The sequence below is a fragment of the Ailuropoda melanoleuca genome, chromosome 11, assembly GCF_002007445.2.
Source record: "Ailuropoda melanoleuca isolate Jingjing chromosome 11, ASM200744v2, whole genome shotgun sequence".
Lineage (NCBI taxonomy): Eukaryota > Metazoa > Chordata > Mammalia > Carnivora > Ursidae > Ailuropoda > Ailuropoda melanoleuca.
Window position 1 is genome coordinate 25247177 of NC_048228.1, and position 24137 is coordinate 25271313.

The following is a 24137-nucleotide window of genomic DNA, read 5'->3' on the forward strand; positions in this document are numbered from 1 at the left end:
TTTGATTTGTGAGCAGAGGAAATCTTTTGCTTTAAATCTGTCCCCTATCATTCTTCATCTTCTCCTTATCCCATTTAAGACAAAGAAGAAAGACTAGCCAGAAAGGAAAAAATAAGGATACCCACGTGTGGGAACTTTCTGAAATTTCATATTGTATCCATTTTATGAAGTTGTTTTTGAAAACAAACAGATGACTTATTTATAAACAGCTGCACAAAAATATGATAGTGTCATACAAAATCCTTACACTGTCATTTCAATGTATGTAATAAATTAAGAAATTGTTTTATAGGAGAGGTATAAGAATTTTTGATTTGGAGGGATTAAAAGGGAAAAAGACTATTTTTATTTTATATCTCATTGCAAAAAATTAGAAGGTATAAAGTTTCATTAAAACACAAAAATATATATATTAGACATGATTTTGTGCAGTAGTGCAATGTTAAACTTCACTTGAAGTCTAAGGGGAATTTTCATAAATATCTTGATTTTCTTTTTAAAGAATAAGATAACATTTATGCTTACATAGTCACCTGTTTGTTAGAAAATACTATTTAGGGGTCATATTATGGCTCTAGATGTATATCTTCATTATTAGCAATCACAATTAAGATGTTCTGTGAACACTTTAGGAGTCAGCAGTAATATCCTTGAAATTCTTTGCTTTATATTGACTACTGGTTTGTTTTTCTGTACTATCCTAAATTATCTGAGGTTGATTTATAAATCAAAGGACATATGCATTTCAATTTTTAAAAATTTACTCTAGGGAACTTTTAAGTACATTTTTTAAATAACTTGAAGTATCACATAGCGCTGACTTCATCAGTTCCACCATATCCCACCTTTAAAGAAATTTGTCTGAATATAACAAACCATAGTATATCTCATTCCAAAGCCAGTCCAGAGCAACCAAAACTTTTGCCAGCCTTATGACATATTTCCATGAGATGATATGTAATATATAATAATGTATAAATGCATATTTATTTGTGTATATTTTATAAAAATACATATGTATCTGTGTGTATTTTATATGTGTATATATATGTATATAAATGTATATATATGCAGTCACAACACATATCATGTATCATAAATCCATTATGGATTTTTGACAGAATGTAAGGAATATGTTTTCAGTGTGGATTAGGTTTCTTCAGTCCATCCTTACTTAGCTATGTAATATCACATAGTAATTATCTTTTATCAGGCTCACATAAGAAGGATATTTAGTAAACTGGAGCATAGCTGTGGGGAACTGCCTGAGGCATGATTTTCTAGTTTAAAATGAAGTACACTTTTTAAAAGTTAATAACTATATGCTTTCATCAACATATAGTTGAATGCTTATGATTACTGGTGTTACATACCTCTAGCTTCTAGGTAAATTAGGACTGTAAACATACTATTGCTAATAAGAAGTAGAAAAAAAATGAAAGTTAAACCCAGAAGTCCCCCTGAGGCATTGCAATCAGACCTTTCACCTCAATCTGTAACTCTTTTTTTTTTTTAAGATTTTATTTATCTATTTGACAGAGATAGAGACAGCCAGCGAGAGAGGGAACACAAGCAGTGGGGAGTGGGAGAGGAAGAAGCAGGCTCCTAGCGGAGGAGCCTGATGTGGGGCTCGATTCCATAACGCCGGGATCATGCCCTGAGCCGAAGGCAGATGCTTAACCGCTGTGCCACCCAGGCGCCCCTCAATCTGTAACTCTTTTTTTTTTTTTATGAAGCATCTTTCTTTCTTTCTTTCTTTCTTTCTTTCTTATGAAGACAACATTAAAAAGACATGGTTTCTGGCCATAAGATGATTGAACTGTAAATAAATAATCATAATAGGACATTATGAGGGCAATACTAGATATATGTGATAGATACAGTGAGTGGTCCATATATACAATGGAATATTACTCAGCTATCAGAAAGAACGAATTCTCAACATTTGCTGCAACATGGACAGCACTGGAGGAGATAATGCTAAGTGAAATAAGTCAAGCAGAGAAAGACAATTATCATATGATTTCTCTCATCTATGGAACATAAGAACTAGGTCAATCTGTAACTCTTAAAGCTGATGTGAATTGTATTTTTCTTGTTCTTAGAGGAAAAGATGAGACAGTGGATAGATAGAATGAATTTTGTTGCTATAGAGTAAACATCAAATCAAGAAAAGTATTAGGGGCACCTGGGTGGCAAAGCGGTTAAGTGTCTGCCTTCGGCTCGGGGCGTGATCCCGGCGTTATGGGATCGAGCCCCATATCAGGCTCCTCGGCTATGAGCCTGCTTCTTCCTCTCCCACTCCCCCTGCTTGTGTTCCCTCTCTCGCTGGCTGTCTCTATCTCTGTCGAATAAATAAATAAAATCTTTAAAAAAAAAAAAGTATTAATCAAATGCCTGTTCTTTACCCAAAACCCATGGGTAAAAGATCAAATTAGATCCAGAATTCAGCTTTATCATGGTCTTGAATACAGCACTGCCTCGTTTTTTCTTTTTGGTGCTTCTCGGTGCTCCTCTTTGTAAAATATGTAACATTGCTTATAGGTAAATAATTATAAAATACATTGTCGTCATTAGAAGCAAAGTTTTGTTTTTTGTTGTTTTTGTTTCAAGTTTTTCCTTAAATTCCATCCAGTTAGTTAACACATACTGTGATATTAGTTTCAGGAGTAGAATTTAGTGATTCATCACTTACATAAAACACTCAACAGAAGCAAAGTTGTCATTGAGGAAAAGAAGGGAAGGCTGCTTATACTAACAGATTGTCAAGGACTTAGTACTATTTCTGGAAATATTAAAAATAAGGTACTTTAAAAACTAAAAAAAAAAAAAAAAAGCAGACATTATTTTTAGAGGTTATTTTCACCAAATAATTTTGATCTGCTACTCTGTTGGAAGAAGGGGTTGAAGCTATTAAGTGAAAACGTTCATTGGGTCATTGTCATTTTTTTAAAAGATTTTGGATGTACTAGCCACAGTGTAGATTTGAATAGGGGAAATGGCTCAGAAATAGCAATATTAGTAGTTCAACTATTGACCTTATTTGATAAAGGAAAACAGTTTTGATGATTGATTTACCAGAGTTTTAAAATGTGATTTTATGTAGTTCTTGTTTTCTTAAAAGAACTGTTGTTTTGAACAAAATATAAACGAGGTACAGTTTATTCACATAACAAAACTGCAGTTGAAAACAAGCTTAAAAATTTCCCATCTGTCTATTTTTCTCTTCTCAGAATTACAAATGCCTCATTCCGTCATCATGCTGAATTCCTCAGCATCTTCCATACCATTTCCAGGGGAATCCCTGGGAAATAATGAATGTCTGTCTTCCTTCAGAAAGACACAGATAACTTGGAATTTTTCTTACCACATTCTCCAGTATTCCTACAACTCACACTTTCTGCTCTTTTGAAATATGCTTCTTTTTGGCACAGGAGAAAAACCACCAGTAGGAATCTGAAAACCTAAATTATGAGCCTGGCTATGTCATAAACTGGAGAATAATCCTAAATACATCATGAAACCTCCACAAGCCCTCTGTTCTTAACTGCAAAAAATAAGTCATATTTGTTCAGTCCTTTATTATTATTTATCTTCATAGTAACCATTAGATTTAAGTAAGGCAGAATTCTATTCATTTTATCGAGTTATTGTCATTTTAATCTCAAAAAGAAAAAAAAAGTTAAGCTCCCTAAAACATGTGTTAATTTTGTCTCTTTGCTTTGTAAAAATATAGTTTACTTACCCTTGAGTTGATGGTTGCCAGAATCTTGTTCAGGTTAGAACATAGCAAATTGACAAGAAAAGCAGTTTGTTGAAAAAATGGGAAAAATAAGGGAATATTCCTCATATTTTAACTCAACTTTGTGAATTACAATAAGATTAGAATCAACAACAGATATTTTTAATTGCCTACTGTGTGCCTATTTTCTGATTAAGGTTTTGTTAATTCTTTTTCCTAAATATGGTAAATGTAGAGCCTTAGATGGAAATACATTGGAACTGGAACAAATGCCTATATATGTATATATAAACAAAATTAAAGCATAATTATTCTACTTGTGATTGCTTATGAAGTGTTGTCCCTTATTTAAGTATCTATTCCACTTTCTGAATATACAATAAATGCAAGACAGATTTAATATTATGAGAAAATGTATGTTGAATTTAATAGGAAAATGTCATGTGAGTAATCTGTAATTCAAGAAATGAACCAACTGATAGTTCAGAAAGTAGAAAATAAGTTGTGCCATAGCTTTTTGGTATGTTTAACAATTAGTAGTAAGTGATTAAAATGGTAATAAAACAGAAAATTACCTACTAAAGTATATTTTCTTCATGAAGAAATTAAATATCATTCAAAATGTAAATAAAACCAATTTATATGAGGGACGTCTGAGTGGCTCAGTCAGTTGGGTGTCTGCCTTTGGCTCAGGTCATGGTCCTGGGATCAAGTCCCACATTGGGCTCCTTGCTCAGCAGGGAGCCTGCTTCTCCCTCTGCCTGCCGGTCCCCTTGTTTGTGCTCTCTCTCTCTCTCTCACTCTCTCTCTGACCAATAAATAAAATTAAACAAAAAACAAACCAAAAAAACTTTTAAAAAATCTGATTTATATATGAATTTAATGTCTTTATTTCAAGTACTATGTAAAAATGATAGTTGTCTTAAACTTTATTTTCATTTCAGAGTATCTGACCGTATTCTCACAGATGATTGCATTCCATGATCCAGAGCTGAGCAATCATCTCAATGAGATTGGATTTATCCCAGATGTAAGTACTTGGTACATTAATAGAACCTGAGGTAAAATGCAAAGCAAAAATTGGTAGCGCAAAAAAGTACTGTTTTTAAAGTTGTGTTGTCATAAGAAGTCCATGTATCAACCAGTTCCCGTTACTAATTATAGCCTTCTCTTATAAAGTTTGTGTGATTACCTTCCATATTCTCACTTAAGTAAAGGGGAGGTATGTAATTTTATTTTATTTTTTGGGCACTATCAAATTTTTTGAAAAACCCTTTAGTTTGAGTGTTGTTTTAAACTGTGCTGTAAGGGTTTTCACTTGGATTTTAAGATATTCAGGCCTGGTTTTGAAGAAGTAGGAAATTTGAACTTTAGTGAATTTTTAAGTAGCTGCTTCTGTGTTTTTCTTGATATATTAACCTCAGAAGCTTTGCCAGATTTTGGATTACTTCATTAGCTTCTTAATAGTCCATGTCAACCCAAAAGTCAGAGTTGACTCTTAAAGTTTAGCCATGGTTAGCCTGTTACTCATCTGTGGTGTGTGACATGCAGTCAAACCTCTTTTAGAAGTGTTTTGGAGTACAGTATCATAGCTTTTTATAAACCCCCAAAAAACATTTTTGAGATAGAGTTCTCCTTATTCCATCTTAACTTTCTTTGTTTCCTGATCATGCCTTTCCGCTTAAGACTCATATTCAGGGACCAGTTTATTGATGGTAAGATTAAAGATGAAAAATGTTTATATTAACACTCAACTAATGTATTTGAAGTGTTAACAATAATACTTATAGTTTAAATACTTGCAGAATGCTTTGAAGTTTAAAAATACTTTTGTAAACATTATTTCATTTGATTCTCAAAACAAACCTGCAAGGCATATGAAGCAGATAATTTCAGCATTTAATTGAGGAATATAGTGTTTGAGAAGATAACAAAACTAATTAGTCACAGAACTAAAATTTTAACCCACATCATTTGACAACCCTCTGCCCCAAGTCTAGTTCATCTTCCATTGGGAGAATAAGAGACTAAAACATAGGTGTACTTACTCCTGGTTCACTGCTCTTTGTTTTGTGCTATATATAACTCAGTGATGTGATCAGGCCTGTAGTAACTAACCATCCTTAACATTTACAGTGCCGTTTGTTTCTAGGCTTCTGGAGAAATACCCTTTATTTGAGTACGTGGTTTGTTCAGTGAGGGCTCCAAAAAGAATTTGTACAGATTGGGAAACAAAATAAGGACAAGCCCTATAATTATATGGAGATAAAAGACCTTGTAAAAAAAAAAAATAACCAGTATACATATTATCATATTAAGTATTCATTTTTATATAACCCCATCTTTCTTGCTTCACATTATGGGAGATATAAGACAAAACTACATTAAATATTATGGCTGGAGTTGAAAAAATTATAGAGGAGCTGACTGACAATTTGGTAATGGAATAAGATATTTGAGGGAAAAAATGCTAATAGCTAAGACACGGACTAAAAGAAGGGATAATTATTTTCAAAGAACTCTCTTGAAAGCACCTAGTTGTGCTCAGTAGTAAACAGAAAACGACGTTGGATCAGGCAGTGTTGTAGATTGACAAAAAACATTTATGCAGAAAAATATGTATGGAATTATCAAGACAGACTGATAAAAATTTTAGACATATTCATAAATATAGATAGTATTAAGAAAGAAAATATATAACATATTTGCTTTAATCAGAAAAATTGAACTCTAAATGAGTATGTATAGGAGGGCGAGCAAAAAACATAGTTAAAACGTAATAATGCAAACATATATTAAGTGCTTACTGTGTGCCAAGCACTGCCCCACCCTTTTTAAATAAACCACTCATCTAATCTTCACAAGCTTATAAATCTAATTAAACAATGGCTATTAAATATTTATACATAAAATTAATTTGGAAAAGGCTAATCGCTGAATGGAAATGAAATTTTAGCTAACAATATTATAAAAGATAAGAGCAGGTAAGAACTCAGCTTGAAAGTGTTGTAATGTTTTTGTGTTATATGAGGGGGAAATAAATATATTCATTATGCTTGGGCATTAAGTCAGGAATCTTTTCAGATCTGGGATTTGATTACACTTTACTTAAAAGCTAATAAATGAGCCTGTTACGGTTTCATGAGCGCTGGCAGAAAACCCAAGACTCCTGGGTCAGAGACAAAGGAGGTTATCACTCATAGCACAGCAAGCAGCAGGAACGCTAGCATCTTTGTGTTGGTTTTCTAACCACGCATACACTTTCTAATGTGTTTGTATAAACACAGCCTTGGGAAATACAATCCAGAGCAAAGAGCAGTCAGTGTCTCCACTCACAAGAAATGCAGAAATATAGGGTGCATATTAAAATTTTAATGGTAATGATTTAGTGAATAGAAGGAGAATGTAGAACTTCTAAATCATTGGAGGGTGTAGGGGTATGGAATAAAGAAAAGTCAACCAATCCTGTAAAAACATAAAAAGATCATAGAAAGAATGTAAGCTAATTAGATTGCCTAATAAAGGAAGATTTCAGGCATTTAAAAAAATCCATCTGTATGCTATTTATAAGAGATAAAAAATTAAGGATGTTAGTCAAAAAAGGAGATAAAAAATGTAAGTCAGGCAGATATTAACCAAAAGAAAACTAATGCAGTGATATTAATATAAACTAGTAAAACAAAAACCACAGAACAGACCTACCTATAAGTAGATTTTGGTATGTGTCAGAAATGGCTCTATAAATCAATTAGAAAAGAATGGATTGTTGAATAAATGGCCCTGATGCAATTGGGTAACTACATGGAGGAGAGGTGGGAATCAAAGCCAACTTCATATGATACATAAAAATAACTTCTAGGGGTGCCTGGGTGGCACAGCGGTTGGGCGTCTGCCTTCGGCTCAGGGCGTGATCCTGGCGTTATGGGATCGAGCCCCACATCAGGCTCCTCCGCTATGAGCCTGCTTCTTCCTCTCCCACTCCCCCTGCTTGTGTTCCCTCTCTCACTGGCTGTCTCTATCTCTGTCAAATAAATAAAATCTTTAAAAAAAATAATAAATAAAATAACTTCTAGATTGACTAGAAGACCTAAGTATGGAGTGTCATATTCATTATTTACATATAGGAAGGAATTTTTACAGAAGTTACAGAAAGTACAAAACATAATATTTAAAAAAGAAAATTAGAATTGAGGAGTGGTACAAAGGGGCCTTCCATTCTATTGATAATGTATTATTTTGATTTTAAAAATTTCCAAAACAGTTGTCACAAAGTGTTAATCTCTGTTAAATCTGAATGGGGAGTACATTGGAGTTTGTTAAATGTGCTACTATATAGAGTTAATTATTTGATAATTCAGTAATTTATATATGCTATCTTTGATTTATGCTTCCCTCTTTATTATGACCCCCCTCCTATAATTAATGGGGCATTTTTGTGTAATTTCTTGTAAAAGTTCTTTAATACTGGTATTATTATGAAGTAATGTTGATTTATTTATGTACTGTGATTAATCTTATGAGATATCTGTAAGTCATGTGGGATGGTGGACAGTGCGTTGTGTGATGAGAATGTCTAGTACGTGGCAAATGCTGAGCCTCACTGGCCCCCATCCACTGATTGCCTGTAGTAATGTCCTAATTATGATGACAATTAAATGCTGGCATATGTTTCTGAAAAGTGACTCTACGTGTATTTCCAGACAGCCTCTAGAGAATAGTTCTTTCACTATTGAGAATCCCAGAGTGAACAAAGAAAAATGAGGGAAAGTAGAATATATCTTAACCTGGAGAAAATTTGCTTTGTTCAGCTATTGTCCTGTCTCAGAGAAAAACAAAATGAAAGGTATTTAACAAAGTTAAAATGTTAAAAGAAGATTGTTATTTTTGAAATCTTTTATCTTGATTCTTTTTGGTTTGTTGTATTTTGTTGGCCTGTTTCTCAATCTGTAGATAATATGCAAATGTGGAGACTATTCTTGAACTTCATTTTGAAAGCAGATATGATATTTTTAATGAAGAGATTGTTGGCAGTGAATAGTGGTGAAAAGCATGTGATGAAATGGAGAATTTTTCTAACATTTTTCTTACTCTATTAATAATCACATATTTTTAGTTGCATTTCAGGAGTTTGTATGTGCAGTGTGTTTTTGTTTTTTTTCCTTGAATTTACTATCTTCAGTGTTCTACCTTTAAAATAATTGCTTAGGCGACTGTCTGCACCTCTAACAATACAGGCTAGGTTCATCAAGGGCAGGGGTGGGCACTTTTGTAATAAGATCCTGAACTGAGTTTCCTACTCGATAACTAATCCTATCAAAGTAAGCTCTCATTAATCTTCCATCGTTGAAATGCAGGCTCCCATTGCAGGAAAGATTGTGATTTCTGGCTTCTTTCCATTTGCTGTGGGTCACAGAACTCTGAATTTTGAGCACTGTTGGAGCTTAAATAGTTAGGAATATTGTGCACTGATGTGATGCTTAGATTATATATCTCATGGTAGTTATGTGATTTACATATAAATAGGGTAAGTAATGTGTATTTCGCGAAATTGGGGCCAGGGTGATTTTTATCATTTTTGTCTTGGTGTATGTTTCTGCTTCTGAAAATATATGAGGCCTTTGAAATAAGAACACAAAAATATGTTTCTTCATTCTTAAGGAAACTATTTTTCTGAAATGCTATGAATAGCATTCAGCTTGCAAATTATGAAAAGTTGTCAGGTGGCCATTAAGAGAAATGATAAGGGCTGTATTTCAGTACTATATGTGCCTTTTGAACCAACTGTCACGGCTAAAGATAAAGCTAAGAAATTCAGTGATAAGCAAGTATGCTGGCAAAACCATTGTCATTTAACTGCAATCTTAATGAATGCTTATACTACTACTGATTTTCTCCTTCCTTTTCAAAATTTATATTCAGCTGAGTTTGTACTAACAGAAAGCATGAAAGGATTGTTCAGAAATACTTATGTATTTATTTATTTTGTTCATTTGTTTGTTCTTTCATTTATTCCTGTTCTTCATGCTAATGCTACAGAAAGAAATTTTAGATTTTAATTTACAGAAGAGACTACTGGTGATGAGCTTTTTAGGTTTTATCAAGATGTGGTTACAGGATAAATTAGGAAAGTGTACCTTATTTAGACTCTCCCATAACAAGCGTCCCCACTGACCTGTTCTAGTCCATCTGCAAAGTGCTAGCCTGTGCCCTTTTGTCTGGCTACTGCTATGATGTCCTCAGTATTAGTACTAATCCCATTCTACTGACGTTGGATTCATTAAGACCCCTGAATACAAATGGCTTATTGAGCTCTCTGTCTCCCAAGAGAGTTTAACTACCCAGGAGAGTTTAATTACCTTTCAGATATGGCCCATATCTTAGAAATCAAAGACTTATTAATTTCACAGGAAATGATAAAGTAATACTTTGGTAACTTCTTGCTAAGAGCAGATACACACAAGTTAAATATCCAGCAAGTTTCTCTATATATAGTAAATCCTCACTTGAATCTCCCCAACTCTGTTCCCAATCTAATGTAGCCTTCTACTGGTTGAGAGACAAGTGAAAGGAAGTATGGCATAATGCAGTGGTTTTCAAACTTTTTGATCTTGAGACCTCTTTAAGGACCAAGGATACCAAAGAGTTTTTGTTTATGTGGGTTATATCTACCAATACTTACTAAGACATTTAAAAAATATTTATATATTAATTTATTTAAAAATGACAGCAAATCCACTGCATGTTAACCACATAAGATATTTTTCTGAAAAATAATTGTTTTCCAAAAAAAATAATGGAAGAGTGGTATTATTTTACATTTTTGCAGTTTCTGTTTAACAGAAGAAAGCTAGATTCTCATATCTGCTTCTGAATTCAATCTATTGTGAATCATTGTTTTGGTTGAAGTGTATGAAGAAAATTAGGACTTACACAGACATGTAGTTGGCAAAGGGCCTTTACAGACAGTGGTAGTTTCTTAAAGCTTAGTTGCAGTGTGCAGTCTAAAACCATACCAATGAACTTTTCATACTCTGTTCCATTTAAATCGATCAGTCTGTCTTGCACTTTGGCTTTTACCCACACATGATTTTGTAATGTCATGTGTTGGTCATTTAAAATAGTGATTCACTGAATTATGCAGATCTTCCAACCATAAAACATTTCATTATACAATATAAACAAGTCACATGCATTAATATGACCATTGATCTGATCCAAAAAAAATCATTAAGTATTGGAAAGCTGCCAAGCTCACAGTGGTAGAAACAAGTTTTCTAAAATTTTAATATTCACCTGACTGCTAGAATTTTTTCTGGAAGTGTTAGGCTCACTTCATTCATTTTTGAGAAATAGCTGCCTAATATGAAAGCCTGGAAAAAATAATTGTTTATATGTCATGCTTGCAAGGAAAAAAAAATGGTATTCTTGAAAAAAAAAAAAAAAAAAGAAAGAAAAAGCACCTCCCTTGACTCACTTCTCAAATGATTGCCCAAGGGCTTTTTCTCAAAACAGTCTTTACAGTTCAGTACACAATATGTGTTTTATGCATACTTCCCATTTTGTCTCATGAAACATTTAAAAAGGTACTCAATAAAATTGTTAATTTTAATCTTTCACAAGAATCTGACTATTACACTTTAGTGCCGTGACCTTGATTTGTAGTAAGTACCAGCAGTTTTATCCACCAGTGGCTTTGCAAAGAACAAAAAATACCTTAGTATTGTCGTGAAAACAGATTTGAGTATGTAGACCCCTAACGGGTTGAAGATCCCCAAGAGTCTGTGACACAATTTGAGAAAACCAATATAAAGAGAAAGCATTCAGAAACTGGCGTCAAATGGCCCAGGGTTCTAATCCTGACTCTTCAACTTACCAGCTAAACACAGTCCTATTGTTGTTAATGTTGACTATAATAAATCTTACGTCAAAGGATCATTGTGATGATTAAATGAGATAATACATACAAACTATTCAAACTAGGTAGACAGTGTTAAGGAGTTAACCATTATTGGTGTTCTTGTTCTACTTATTGTTAAAGTCTGATCTCACTTTAAAAATGAGCCACCTGTTGGGGCGCCTGGGTGGCTCAGTCAGTTGGGCCTTGTGGTTTCAGCTCAGGCCATGATCTCAGGGTTGTGGGATTGAGCCCGATGTCATGGGGCTCTGCGCTCGGCAGGGAGTCTGCTGCTTTCCCTCTCCCTCTGCCCCTCCCCCCGGCCCTACCCCACCCCTGCTTTCATGTGTACATACTCTCTCTCTCTCTCTCAAATAAATAAATCTTAAAAAAAAGTGAGCCACCTAAAACTAATATTATACTATATGTTAACTGGAATTTAAATAAAAACTTAAAAATATAATAAAAATAAAAATGAGCTCAATCAAGAGAATAAAGAGCTCAAAAAATACAGATTAACAAAAGGAGATAAAAAGTGAACTGATGAAGCCCAGAGGAATTTGAGAATATTATATTAATAAGAGTCTCATTAAAATAGTGAAAACTAGAATGAAAGTATAAACTCACTTAATGACATAACAAATAGTTTTGAGGAAATCATACAGAATAAAATGGAAAAGGATAAATATACCTTACTAATTGCAAAGGGAATTTCAGGTAAAATTTCATAGCAACACTCATGGAGAATTGTGTATAAAATTTCAAGAGAACAAAAGTTGACTGAGAAATTTCGTAATAGCCAAGTCATCCTTCAAATACAAATATAGCAGACATGCATTTTTTTTTTAGCAGACATGCGTTTGAAAAAAAAATTCTAAGGGCGCCTGGGTAGCTCAATAGGTTAAGTCTCTGCCTTTGGCTAAGGTCATGATCCCAGGGTCCTGGGATCCAGCCCCACATTAAGGTCTCTGCTCAGCAGGGAGTCTGCTTCTCCCTCTCCCTCTGCCTCTCCTCTGGCTTGTGCTTCATACTCTCTCTCTTTTTTAAAAAAAAAAATCTTTTTAAAAAACTAAAAAATTAAAAATTAAAAAAATTTTATTTGAGTATAGTTGACACAAAATGTGCCATTGGTTTTAGGTGTACAATATATATATTCTTAAGCATCCAAGAATCTAGGAAATACAATCCCCAAGAGATTCTTTTAGAGATATTAAAATGAAAATAGATGATGCAATCCAACCAAGAAAGAGTTAAATAAAACTAGCAACTTGAACTGGTTACTGCATTTAAATGAAGGACTAATACTAAACAACTGTATTAATTGTGTAACGATATAGAATTTAAATGTTATAAACCTTAATAATGTAAAAATAGTATATAAAAATTGAGGTGTTAGAAGTTAGAAAAGGGATAGAGAGTATAATAATTTTGTCATCTTTCAAAACAGGTTATCAATAGGTAATTCTTAAGCTTGAAAATGTAGTCTAAAAGTTTTTTTTCTGTTCCTTTTTTATCAACTTTAACTAGATCTTCAGAAACTAATATCTCTTGAAGTAACAAGTTTTATGTTTTACTCACTTCTAAGTTTAAGTGTAGTTATAGCTAGTACTTCATAAAGTAGCAAGTGTAATATGATCCAGATTTTGCTATGAATATTTTTCTCTAAAATTTTATATAAACACAGATATATCAAGAGTAATGTTTATCATATATTAATTATTGTTTGGGGGTATTAGTATTTGAGGCTTAAAAAAATTTTTTAAGGAACTGTAGAACATTTCCTTCATCACAGAAAGTTCTGTAAGTGTTCCTCTGGAAGGATCTGATCTGGATCTGAAATGATCCAAATTTTTAGTTGTGTTCACAGTAAGTATGGGAAGTAATTTACCCACAATTTAGAGTATACAGTGTAATATTAATAAGTTATGTAGAAAAAAATACCTATAACCCAGCTTATTTTTGTCTTCTCTACCATCCTTGTGTAGTATAAAGAACGATAGACTGGCGGTCAGAAGTCCTGGAGTCTAGTGCCTACTTTAAAAGTTATATACATGTGATTGTGGCGTAGTGACTCACTTCAAGCCTCAGGTGGCTGATTAATAAATTAGGAAAACTAAATTATGTCTACCTTGACTATGCATAAGACTCTTGTGAGCCTTAGATAAGTTGAAATCTATGAAAATGCTTTACAAAAAATGGTGATGCAATGTGAGCACATGTTAGATAAGGACTGAAGACTTGGATTCTTAGTAAGTTTCAAGTCTCAAACCAAACAAATTACCAGATAGTTAAAAATAAATAAATACACTTGCATTATCATTGGGGGACTCCACCATCAATAATCTGTCAAAGAATGCCAGATGATTTAGATACAGATAAAACTTTCAGATTGTCAGAAAACAGGGAATACATACCCTGGAAATTTAAGTTAAGTTTGATTTCAAGCCCTAGCAAGGAGTCTAGATGGTATTGATTCAATAGCACCATGTTCCATACTATTTTGTTTTATCTAATCTTTTCATATATATAAGCCAGGTGTTTACATTTCTTTGTGTCTGCCACAGTACCTAGCACAGTTGTTTTGATATATAAGAATGCAGTAATGCTGATTGCTTTATTTTAAGAACAATCTTTTTCTTAAAGGTTACTGGTTCACAAAAATATCAGAATGTATTTTTTTTCTATTTAAAGTATCCTAAAGAGCACTCTGTGAATCACTCCGTTATCTTATAGATTTATAATTTTCATCTCTTGATTATTCTGTAAAGGTGGTTATGGAAATAAAGCTAGGTTTTGTTCTTAGAAGATATTTCCCCAGAATTCTAAAAAGATAGAAGATGGGGAATACTGTTAAAGAAGGAACTGTTTAGTACTGCTTTTGCTTTTACTGTATATATATTTTTTGTTTATGCGAAACCCTTTCCCATTCCACTGAATTTCCCATTTTACTGAATTTACCCTGATTTGGCATAAAGCATCATTTTTTTCATCGTTGAAGGAGATAATATCTTTTGAAAATGAGTGGCACAATGAAACAATATAAATCTTACGGAGCATTTTCTTGATTTTCAAGGATTTTCTTTCGTAGCAAGCTTTGTTGTACTCTGTGTAGCTAAGAGGATGATAGTAAGTCAGACTTAGACAAAACAAAGGATGTTGTAGAATTTGGAAAGTAGAAGAAACAGAATTGAGGCAAGAAAATTTGAAATTTTGTGAACTCAAAGTAGCTATGGTGGGACTGAGGATTGTTGATTCTGAGAGCCCCAGGAGGGTAAATACTTTAGCCTTCTTAGGCTATGCCTCACCTTTATTGAGTCTACCCCAACCTGTAAAACATGTACAGTTCCCAGTGCTTACGGTTCCCTTCTCCTTACCTTCCACTCCTGCCCTCCTTACTCCAGAGTGTGTGAATCTTTTATTAGATGACTTCAGAAGAGCTCTGCCCTTGGGGTTATTAAAATACATTTTTTATTACAAAAGTTTCTGAACTGTTACTAAGAATGATCATTGTAATTCCTATATTGATGTCTGATACAACCTCTGCCAATATTTTAGATCCATTAACTAATCTTCACAACTACCCTAAAGGCTTAAAGAGATATGTAACTACCAGATCACAAAGTCTAGTTTCAAGAAAATCTGTGACACTCTTCTATCCTTGCTAAACAGCCACAACAACAAAAACCTGCTAGTTTTTAAGCAATCTTTCTTGAGCGGCAAGATATTTATTTCCCTAATGCAGAGAGTTATTACGAGGCATCAGACTGATGGTCAATGTGTATTTTATAGAGGTAACTTAAATGTAAGCATACTTCTGACTTGAGGAAAACAGAAAATACAATATGCTCATAGGAAGGTAGATTAAGGAAGTCACCTAGAAGGGACTCCCTTTTATAATACAATAATAATTGTATAAAATATAATAATGAAAATAACAATTTTTATAATACATAAAATAAGTAAAAATATAAATTAAAAATATTAATAGAGAGAAGAGACAATTGCAGTATGTAAATAAATATACATTTGACAGAAGATTCATCCTTTTTTTAATCTTTTACATTGGTATACATTTACAACTGTTTAAGCCATAATTTTCTGCTTTTCAAAATCAAGTTAATGATCATCCAGCCTTTGTTTTTCCTATTGATATTTGTAATTTTGATATTACCAGGCCATTTGGAAAGATGTCCTGAAATGTTAAATATCACTATTCTTTCTTGATATAGCTAGGGGGCAGTATTTACTCAGCTGACTCTTAGCTACCACTAGGCCAAAAAAAGCAGAATAATTTAATGATCCGGAGAAAATAGCTAAAGCATGTATGATTTTTTTCCACTGGGTTTCAGTTTCCATCCTTAAATCAGGAAAAGCTAATAATATCTCTAACTTAACAAGACTAATTTTGTATTTTTTTATATTTGCAATAAAATATTTCTTTGTTTAATTGCTATTTTTTAAATTAAAATCTGAACCAGCCTAGTTTTCAAAATTATGTTATACTGCTGTCTTTCTCATGTATTAGACTGTATTATGAAGATGTACCAATAGCCTAAGAAATTATTTAAGATTAAAATATCAGTTAAAATTTTAAAAGGAAGAAATAAAGAAAGAATAAATAACAGGCACTACCATTTCACAGAAAATATTACCTATTTATTTACCTGATTTTAGTTGGTAAGAGATGACTAGTGCTGGTGAGCACCTAAAGAAATGTTTTCAACTTGAATTATTACTTTTCAAATATTACTAGAATATGCTTCATTTCAGTTATTTCTAGTAACTCTTTTTATAATTGTTGTCAAAGTATAAGTATATAATTCAGAATTTTAAGTTTAGTGTTGTTTAAATACTTTCCACTATTTAATATGAAGGAGATATATATATATATATGTTACCCAAGGAATATTAGCTAATTCTCTCATTATTTCATATTTATTGAAAACTTCTCCAAGTGTATAATCTCATATTTGGATCTTTTAATCTATCCCTTTCAGTTATCTTCACTATATATTTTATTCTATCTTTCAACAAATATTTGAGTGCCTATTATGTGCTGCCCATTTTCCTAGGCCATGGGTATGTCAATGGAAAAAAAAAAACAGACAAAATCTTTGCCCTCATTGAATTTATATTCTAGTGGGGGATGGACAATAAAAAAGATAAATATACTATGTGATAGTTTGGGCAGTGGTAAGTACTAAAGAGGAAAAAAAACTAACGTAGGGACATGAATGTGAAGTGCTCAGATGAAGAAGAAATTGAATTTTTAAATAACATGGTCAGGAGAGGGGGTTGGGGGGATAGGTTAAATAAGATGGGGGTTAAGGAGTATGCTTGTTGTGGTGAGCACCAGGTGAGGCATGGAAGTGTTGAATCACTATATTGTGCACCTGAAACTAATATAACACTTAACTAACTGAAATTAAAAACTTGAGAGAGAGAGAGGAGAGAAAGGGAGTGGGGAGAGAAAGAAGGGAGGGAGGGAGGGAGGTAGAGAGGGAGGACGGAAGGAGAACAGAAAAGGGAAGTAAAGGAGGAAGGGAAGGGATGGGAAGGAACGGGAGGAAGAAAGGAGAAAAGGAAGTCAGGGAAAGCCTCATGGAAAAAGTGACTTTTGAATAAATGCCTTAAGGAACTGAGGGAAAGAGCAATGGAAGCAGAAGCAACAGCAAGTGCTAAAGCCCTGAGGTGTAAGCATGCCAGGGCTGTTGAAGAAGCAGCCCGGAGATCAGTGTGACTGGAGCTCAACAAACAAGGAGATAAGAGTCAAAGAGGACAAGATTTTACATCAAACCAGATTGCATAGTTAAGACTTTAGCTTTTACAGTGGTGGGAAGCCACTGGATACTGTTGACCAGAGGAATGATATGTACCCACCTAAACATCTTAACAAGATCATTCTGGGCTGTTATAGTAAGAGAAACCCAAGGAGGAACAAAGATGGAATTTAAAAAGATTAGTCATACACTATTGTAGTCATCTAGGCAAGAGGGGCTTGAATCAGGAAATTAGTGGTAGGGTTGGTAAGCAGTTTTTACATTCTTTCGATAAATTTTGAAGGTAGAGCCAGCAGCATTGCTGATGACAGATGTACAATGTAGGAGAAAGAGAAGTTAAGAATGATTCCAGAACTTTTTACCTGAGCAATTAGAACAGAGTTGCTCTTAAGTGAGATTTGGAAGACTACTTGGAGGCACAGATTTTTGAAGTGGTCTAAGGAGCTCAGTTTGGGATATGTTATGTATATCTGTTAGACATACAAGTGGAAATGTCAAGCTGGCGTTTAGACATGGTTTTGGAATTCAGGGGAGAGGTCAGGGGTAGAGCTATAAAAATGGGGGGGGAGTCCTCACACTATGTATAGTCATTCGGGGAAAAATAGAAAAGAGAAAAAGTCCAAGAACTGAAAATAGGGCATGCCAATATTTTAGTCAGGAAGATTGAAGAAGAGCCAACAAAGGAGATGGAGCAACAGTCAGGTAAGAAGAAATAGATAAAGGTGGTATCTTAGAAGTCAATGGGGGAGGTGGGTTGAGAAGGTAAGAGTAGTTAACTATGGCGAACCCTGATGATTGGTAAAGAAGAATTGAGAATGAAAATTGGCTATTAGATTTAGCAACATGGAAATCTTTTATGATGAAGCTAAAAGCAGTTTTGGTGGTGAGGTCAAGGCAAGAACCTAAATGGAATTAATTGAGAATATGTAATGAAAATCTACTGCCCTTATGAACTGTAAGCTCCGTACAGGCTGGAACTATGTTTTGTTCACTGCTATATCCCATCTGTCAGGTGAAGAGTGAGTTCTTCCTTACCCTGTCTTCTATTAGTATTACTAATAAAAGTATTACTTCTGTTCTATTTAGACCTCCAACAAATTGCATGAGGCCCACTCACATTAGGGAGAGCAATCTGCTTTCACTATTAGGTCAACTGATTCACATGTTGATCTTATCCAGAAACACCCTCAAAGACACAACCAGAATAGTGTTTAACTTATATCTGGACACCCCATATTAGTCAAGTTGACACATAAAATCAACCATCACAGCCATTGACTTTTTTTGTGACTACTGATATGGTTGCCTTTAAATCTACCATTTGCTATTTTTATTCTATTTATTTCATCAATTCTTTGTTTTCTTTTTCCTTTTTATCTGTCTTCTTTGAATTGGATTTTTTTATGATCTTATTTTATCTCCTTTGTTGACATGTTAGCTATGACTCTCGTGTGTTTTCTTACTGGTTTCCTTAGGATTTATACAGTGGTCCTCAAACAGGCATTTTTGCCTCCCAGAGGATTTTTGGCAATGTCTGAAGACATTGTTGACAAAACTGGGTGAATACTACTGGCATCTAGTGGTTGGAGCCTGGATTGATGCAATAATTTGAAAATGCAAAGGACATTCCCAACCAAAAGTTATCTAACCTAAAATGTGATTAGTAATGAAGTTAAGAAATTCTGGGTTCTATTATAATTCTTTAACTTTCCACAGTTTGCTTTCAAGTAACGTTATACCACTTCACAGATAGTGCGATACTTTATAATATATACTTCCATTTTCCCCTCCCAGTGTTTATGTTATAGCTGTCCTAAATTTTATTTCTACATATGTTATAAACCCCACAATAAATTACTATTTTTGCTTTAAAGGGTCAACTATTTTTAAAGATTTTTTTTTTAAATAAAAGCCTTATATTCAACCACATACACATTTACAATCCCTGTTTCTCTTCATTCTGTGTAGACCCAGATTTCTATCTGTATCATCTCCCTTCTGCCTGGAAGACTCCGTCAGCATTTCTTATAGTACAGGCCTGCTGGTGATGAGCTTTTGCAGTTTCTATGTGTGTGAAAGAGTCTTTATTTTACCTTCTGTCTTCGAAAGGTATTTTTGCTGAGCATATAATTCTACATAGACAGATTTTTTTATACTTTAAAAATGTTACTGCCCTGTCATTTGTTGGGCATTGACAAGAAAACATTTTTTTGGAAGAATTTTCTCATTGCTGCTCTTACATAATGTGTGTGTGTGTGTGTGTGTGTGTGTGTGTGTGTGTGTGTGTGTGTGTTTCCTCTAGCTATGGTGTAAGATTTTTCTCTTTACCACTGATTTTGAAAAATTTGAGTATGATGTGCCTTGGTGTGGTTTTCTTCATGGTTCTTGTGTTTGGTGATCTTAAGATTATTCAATCTATTAGTTTATAGTTTTCATCGAATTTGGAAAATATTCAAGGTATTATTGCTTCAAATATTTTTTTTCTGTCCCCTCTCATCTTTTCTCTATCTTTTCGTATCTCCAATAACATATATATTTAGCTGATTGAAGTTGCTTACTGATGCTTAGGGTTTTTATTTTTTTCCTTTTTTTTTCCTGACTTTGTTTCATTTTGGGTACTTTCTATTTCGATGTTTTCAAGTTCACTACTTTTTTCATCATCAATGTCTGATCTGCTCTTAATCCCATCCAGTATGTTTTTTTAATCTCAAATAGTGTACTTTCCATCTCTAAAAGTTTGAATTTTTTGTTTGTGTGTGTGTGTTTGTATCTGCCATGTTTCTACTTAATATAAACATCCTTAGCTTTTTAAACATATGAAATACAGTTATAAAAAGTATTTTAATATCATTGCCTGGTATTACAAACATTTATGTCAGTTCTGTGTGCATTTTGATTGAATTATTTTTCTCCTCATTATGGATCACTTTTTTCTGCTACTTTTTACTACTTGTATTTTTTTTTATTAGATTCCAGTCACTGTGAATTTTACCTTATTCAGTATTGGATGTTTTTATATTCTTATAAATGTTCTTGAGCTTTATTTTGGGATCTAGCTAACTAACATTGAAACAATTTGATCCTTTGAAAGCTTGTTTCTACGATTTATTTAGTAAGACCACAGCAGCATACTTTGGGAGTATAATTTTGCTAATATTACTAAGGCAATATTCTTTTGAGTACTCTACACAATTACTTGTTTATTACAGGCTTTTTGTTTGTTTATTAGTTTGTTGGGGTTTTTTTCCTACTGGTATTAAGATGAACTATCCCTGGCTTTGTGTGAGCCTGGCAAGTTTTCCCTCCGATCTTTTGAAGTGATTCCTTCCCTACTTTGCATAGTTTCCTCATACAATGCCCTCTTCACTATGTGGGAAAACAGATTGTTAGCTTGTTGCTGAAGTAATTCAGTTAAGATTCCTAATGGCAAATAATTGGCTTTGGTCAGGAGGGTAGAAGTATTGATATAATTTATGTCATGTCCTTTAAAGAAAGAAAAGATAAACAATAGTGATGAAACTAATATTTACTATTTTTAAACTTAAACTAAGCTGAAGAGTTTGGATTTTGTTATATTTTATTGTTTTCTACAGCCTATACTCTTTACAGTGAAGTCACATACCTTTATACTCTTCAGTTTTCCCTTTTATAATGTCGCCTGAAAGAACTATGTGTCAATGTATATAAATGATCTTGTGGAGAACAATGAGCTTTATTTCCCATACAGTACTTAGATTTTGATGTAGTGTATAATTGTACCTGGGGTTCTTGACTGGCATTTTGATAGCATAAATACTCAATGGTGTGCTACGCAAAGACATATGCAACTCTACTCGTAAATTCATAATTGATAGGTGCTGAAAGAATATTTATTTAAACCCTATAGATAGTACAGAAATCTTTGTCTAATGGCAGACTGCATTCATATAGAGAGTAAAATAAAATTAGAGCTTTTTCAGATTTTTCTATAAATTATTCAGTTTTGATACTTGCTACTGATAAAGGAGATTTTGCTCTACTTTTAGAAATTAAGAATGATTTCTCACTTTCAAAATGTCAAAAAATTAATTGAAAGTATGTGTACGTGTGTGTGTGTGTGTATTTATTTTCATTCCTAGACAGTAAACTTAGGAAAATAAATTTGTCGCTCAGCTAAAGACCAAATTATTTCATTTCTAGACCTTATTACTTTTAGTCTGTTATGAAGCTTCCTATTAATTTAGAGAGTGGTACTAGAAAGCATATGCTTCATAGTAACTTTTTATGAGACATTTTGGACATTTTTCAAATATCATCTTATCAATTCTCAAAAACACTAAGGGTAACTCCACACTGATAAGGACCATTAAAATCCCAGAAATATTTTTATGCAGTCTGAAAGTAAGTACACCCTTGGAATTGGCTTGCTGGTATTGTGTTTGGGTTAGGCATTGTCTTGAGTATTTTCCTTGATGAAATGAAGACATTCTGTGAAATAATCCTTGGTAAAAGTGTCAGCTGTAGCATTTGTAAGAGATAATATTATTTAAAAGAATATTTGTGATAATAATTATAATTATTGACATTCACTCTTATTTTAATCAGTGGGGTAGACCAAAGCATTGAATATTTTTTACCATTCAGTTTATTGGTAATCATGGTAATTATATTTTATTTCTTCTTTATCCATCCCCGGCACCCCTATTCTCTACCACCCATAGCTCTATGCCATCCCTTGGTTTCTCACCATGTTTACTCGTAAGTATCATTTTCCCTTTTCTTTCAATATCGTATTAGTAAAAGGGCAGCTCCATTCTTCCCAGGTATATTATAGCTACAGTGGTATTAAACATATAATTACATAAGCATCCTTACGTAATTCTAATGCAGTAGAGTTGGGTAGAGAGAAATTTGAATTGTTTTGACTGATGAATATCAAAAGAGTATTGCATAGGATGAGTGTTCCATAGTGATGTATAGGATGCCTGTCTTACATGTCGTGACATTCATACAATCTCTGCCCTCTATTGAAAAAGAAATAAACATTAACTATAGTATTTACATTGAGTTTTTTGAAAGGCAACTTTTACAAACCAAATCAGACTCAATTTTTAGAGATCCTCTAATAACTAATATTTTTTCTTTTTCTAAACCTAGGATTCTTCTAGAAATTAAACAGATTATGTGGATATATAATAGTTTAATCAATTATAGGTGTTAATATAGTGGACATTCTGTTTAAATGGGTACAAATGATAAATGGAATACCATATTTAAAGTAGATCTGTATGCATTGGCCTGGAAAGATATCCGCAGTATCATTAAATGTAAAAAATAAAGTTGCAAAAAATGGGATAAAATTTTTATGGGAGCTTAATAAAGAAATTATTTAGAATGCGCAATAAAAATGTAACAATACTCAATCTAAAATAGACTATATCTCATCCAGGTAAATAAACTTGTGAGAATAGTATAACAAGAAAATTCTAGGAAGAAATATAATGAGTGGAACAACTATACCAGGATTGATGATGGAGGTTAAAATATGTCATCTATTTGACCAGTCTGATTATCAATTTTTAAAGATGCCTTAGGAAGCAATAAATATTATAGAAAAATAGTTTTATAAACATTTTATGAAACCAAACCAAAAATAGTGTGTATAAACATTTTATAAAACCAAGTAAACATTTTATAAAAAGTTGGTAGTGTTTGTTCTGAAACAGTTTTGACCATAAGGCATTTGTCATATGCCTAGTAAAACAGCTTGTTATTGTTTTAATTTGTTATTTTGTTTTTTTTAAATTAATGTATTTATATTTTGTTATTTTACAGATGTATTTCCACTGCACAAAATTTTCCACCTCTGGGATACCTTACTCCTTGGGAATTCCTCTTTCCCATTCTGTATTGGAGTAGCAATTCTCCAGCAGCTACGGGACCGGCTTTTGGCTAATGGCTTTAATGAGTGCATTCTTCTCTTCTCTGATTTACCAGGTATAGATATAAATAAATAGAATCACGAAATGAAATGTAATTATAAGATGATGAGTCTAATAGCAATTTGCGAAAAAATCATCCAAGTTTTCCGAATCTCTTCTTGAGCCTCAGCTTCCTTCTCTGGATTCTCTTGCTCATATACTGCCACATCTGCTGTTCCAGCATTGTAGGTACAAAGCTGGGTCATACTGGATGGCTGTGGTTTACTTTCAAGTCAGTAATGCCAACAGAAGGGTAAAAGACCTGGGGGCAGTAACATATTTGCCTTAATCTTAGGACAGGCCAGTTTATCTTCAGCTGATAGAGAGTCAATAAGGGCTACTTGGTTAGGTGTTTGAGAATCTATATTTTCACAAAGGTGTAATCCACATGGAACTTTGCTCTCTCCTATCCATAGCTGCTTACTAACCATTGGACAGTTTGAGGAAAGGAAACACTGTGCCCTTGGGAGGGCATGTAACACTCCTGGGAAATTCCATGTCATATAATGTGGGATAGTAAGTTAAGCTATACATTATATTCACAAGTGAAGAGTTTGTAAATCTAGGTGTTAAGTGCTAAGTGTGGAAATAGGGAATGCAACTATGGTCTAAGCTTTGCTGCTGTGGTTGCAAAGATGAAAGTAATGTGATTACCTAGGTTATAACATTCTGTGGAACTGAAAAACTAAACTGTGTTTTTGCAGAAACCAAAACATTTTTCAGGTAGAAAAATTCTACTTTCTTCAAATAGCATTTCATTG

At 33.3% G+C, this 24137-nt stretch overlaps 1 protein-coding gene across 6 annotated transcripts in view; it reads left to right on the forward strand.

Moving 5' to 3' along the window:
- TBCK (TBC1 domain containing kinase) overlaps positions 1 to 24137 on the forward strand; it is a 205471-nt gene that overhangs the window by 89249 nt on the left and 92085 nt on the right. For all 6 annotated transcript variants that reach the window (XM_002924293.4, XM_019804927.2, XM_019804928.2 and 3 more), the window contains 3 exons: positions 4687 to 4772; positions 22117 to 22153; positions 23231 to 23392. In XM_002924293.4, the coding sequence (XP_002924339.1) occupies positions 4687 to 4772; positions 22117 to 22153; positions 23231 to 23392 (285 nt within the window). The remainder of the gene's footprint in view (positions 1 to 4686; positions 4773 to 22116; positions 22154 to 23230; positions 23393 to 24137) is intronic.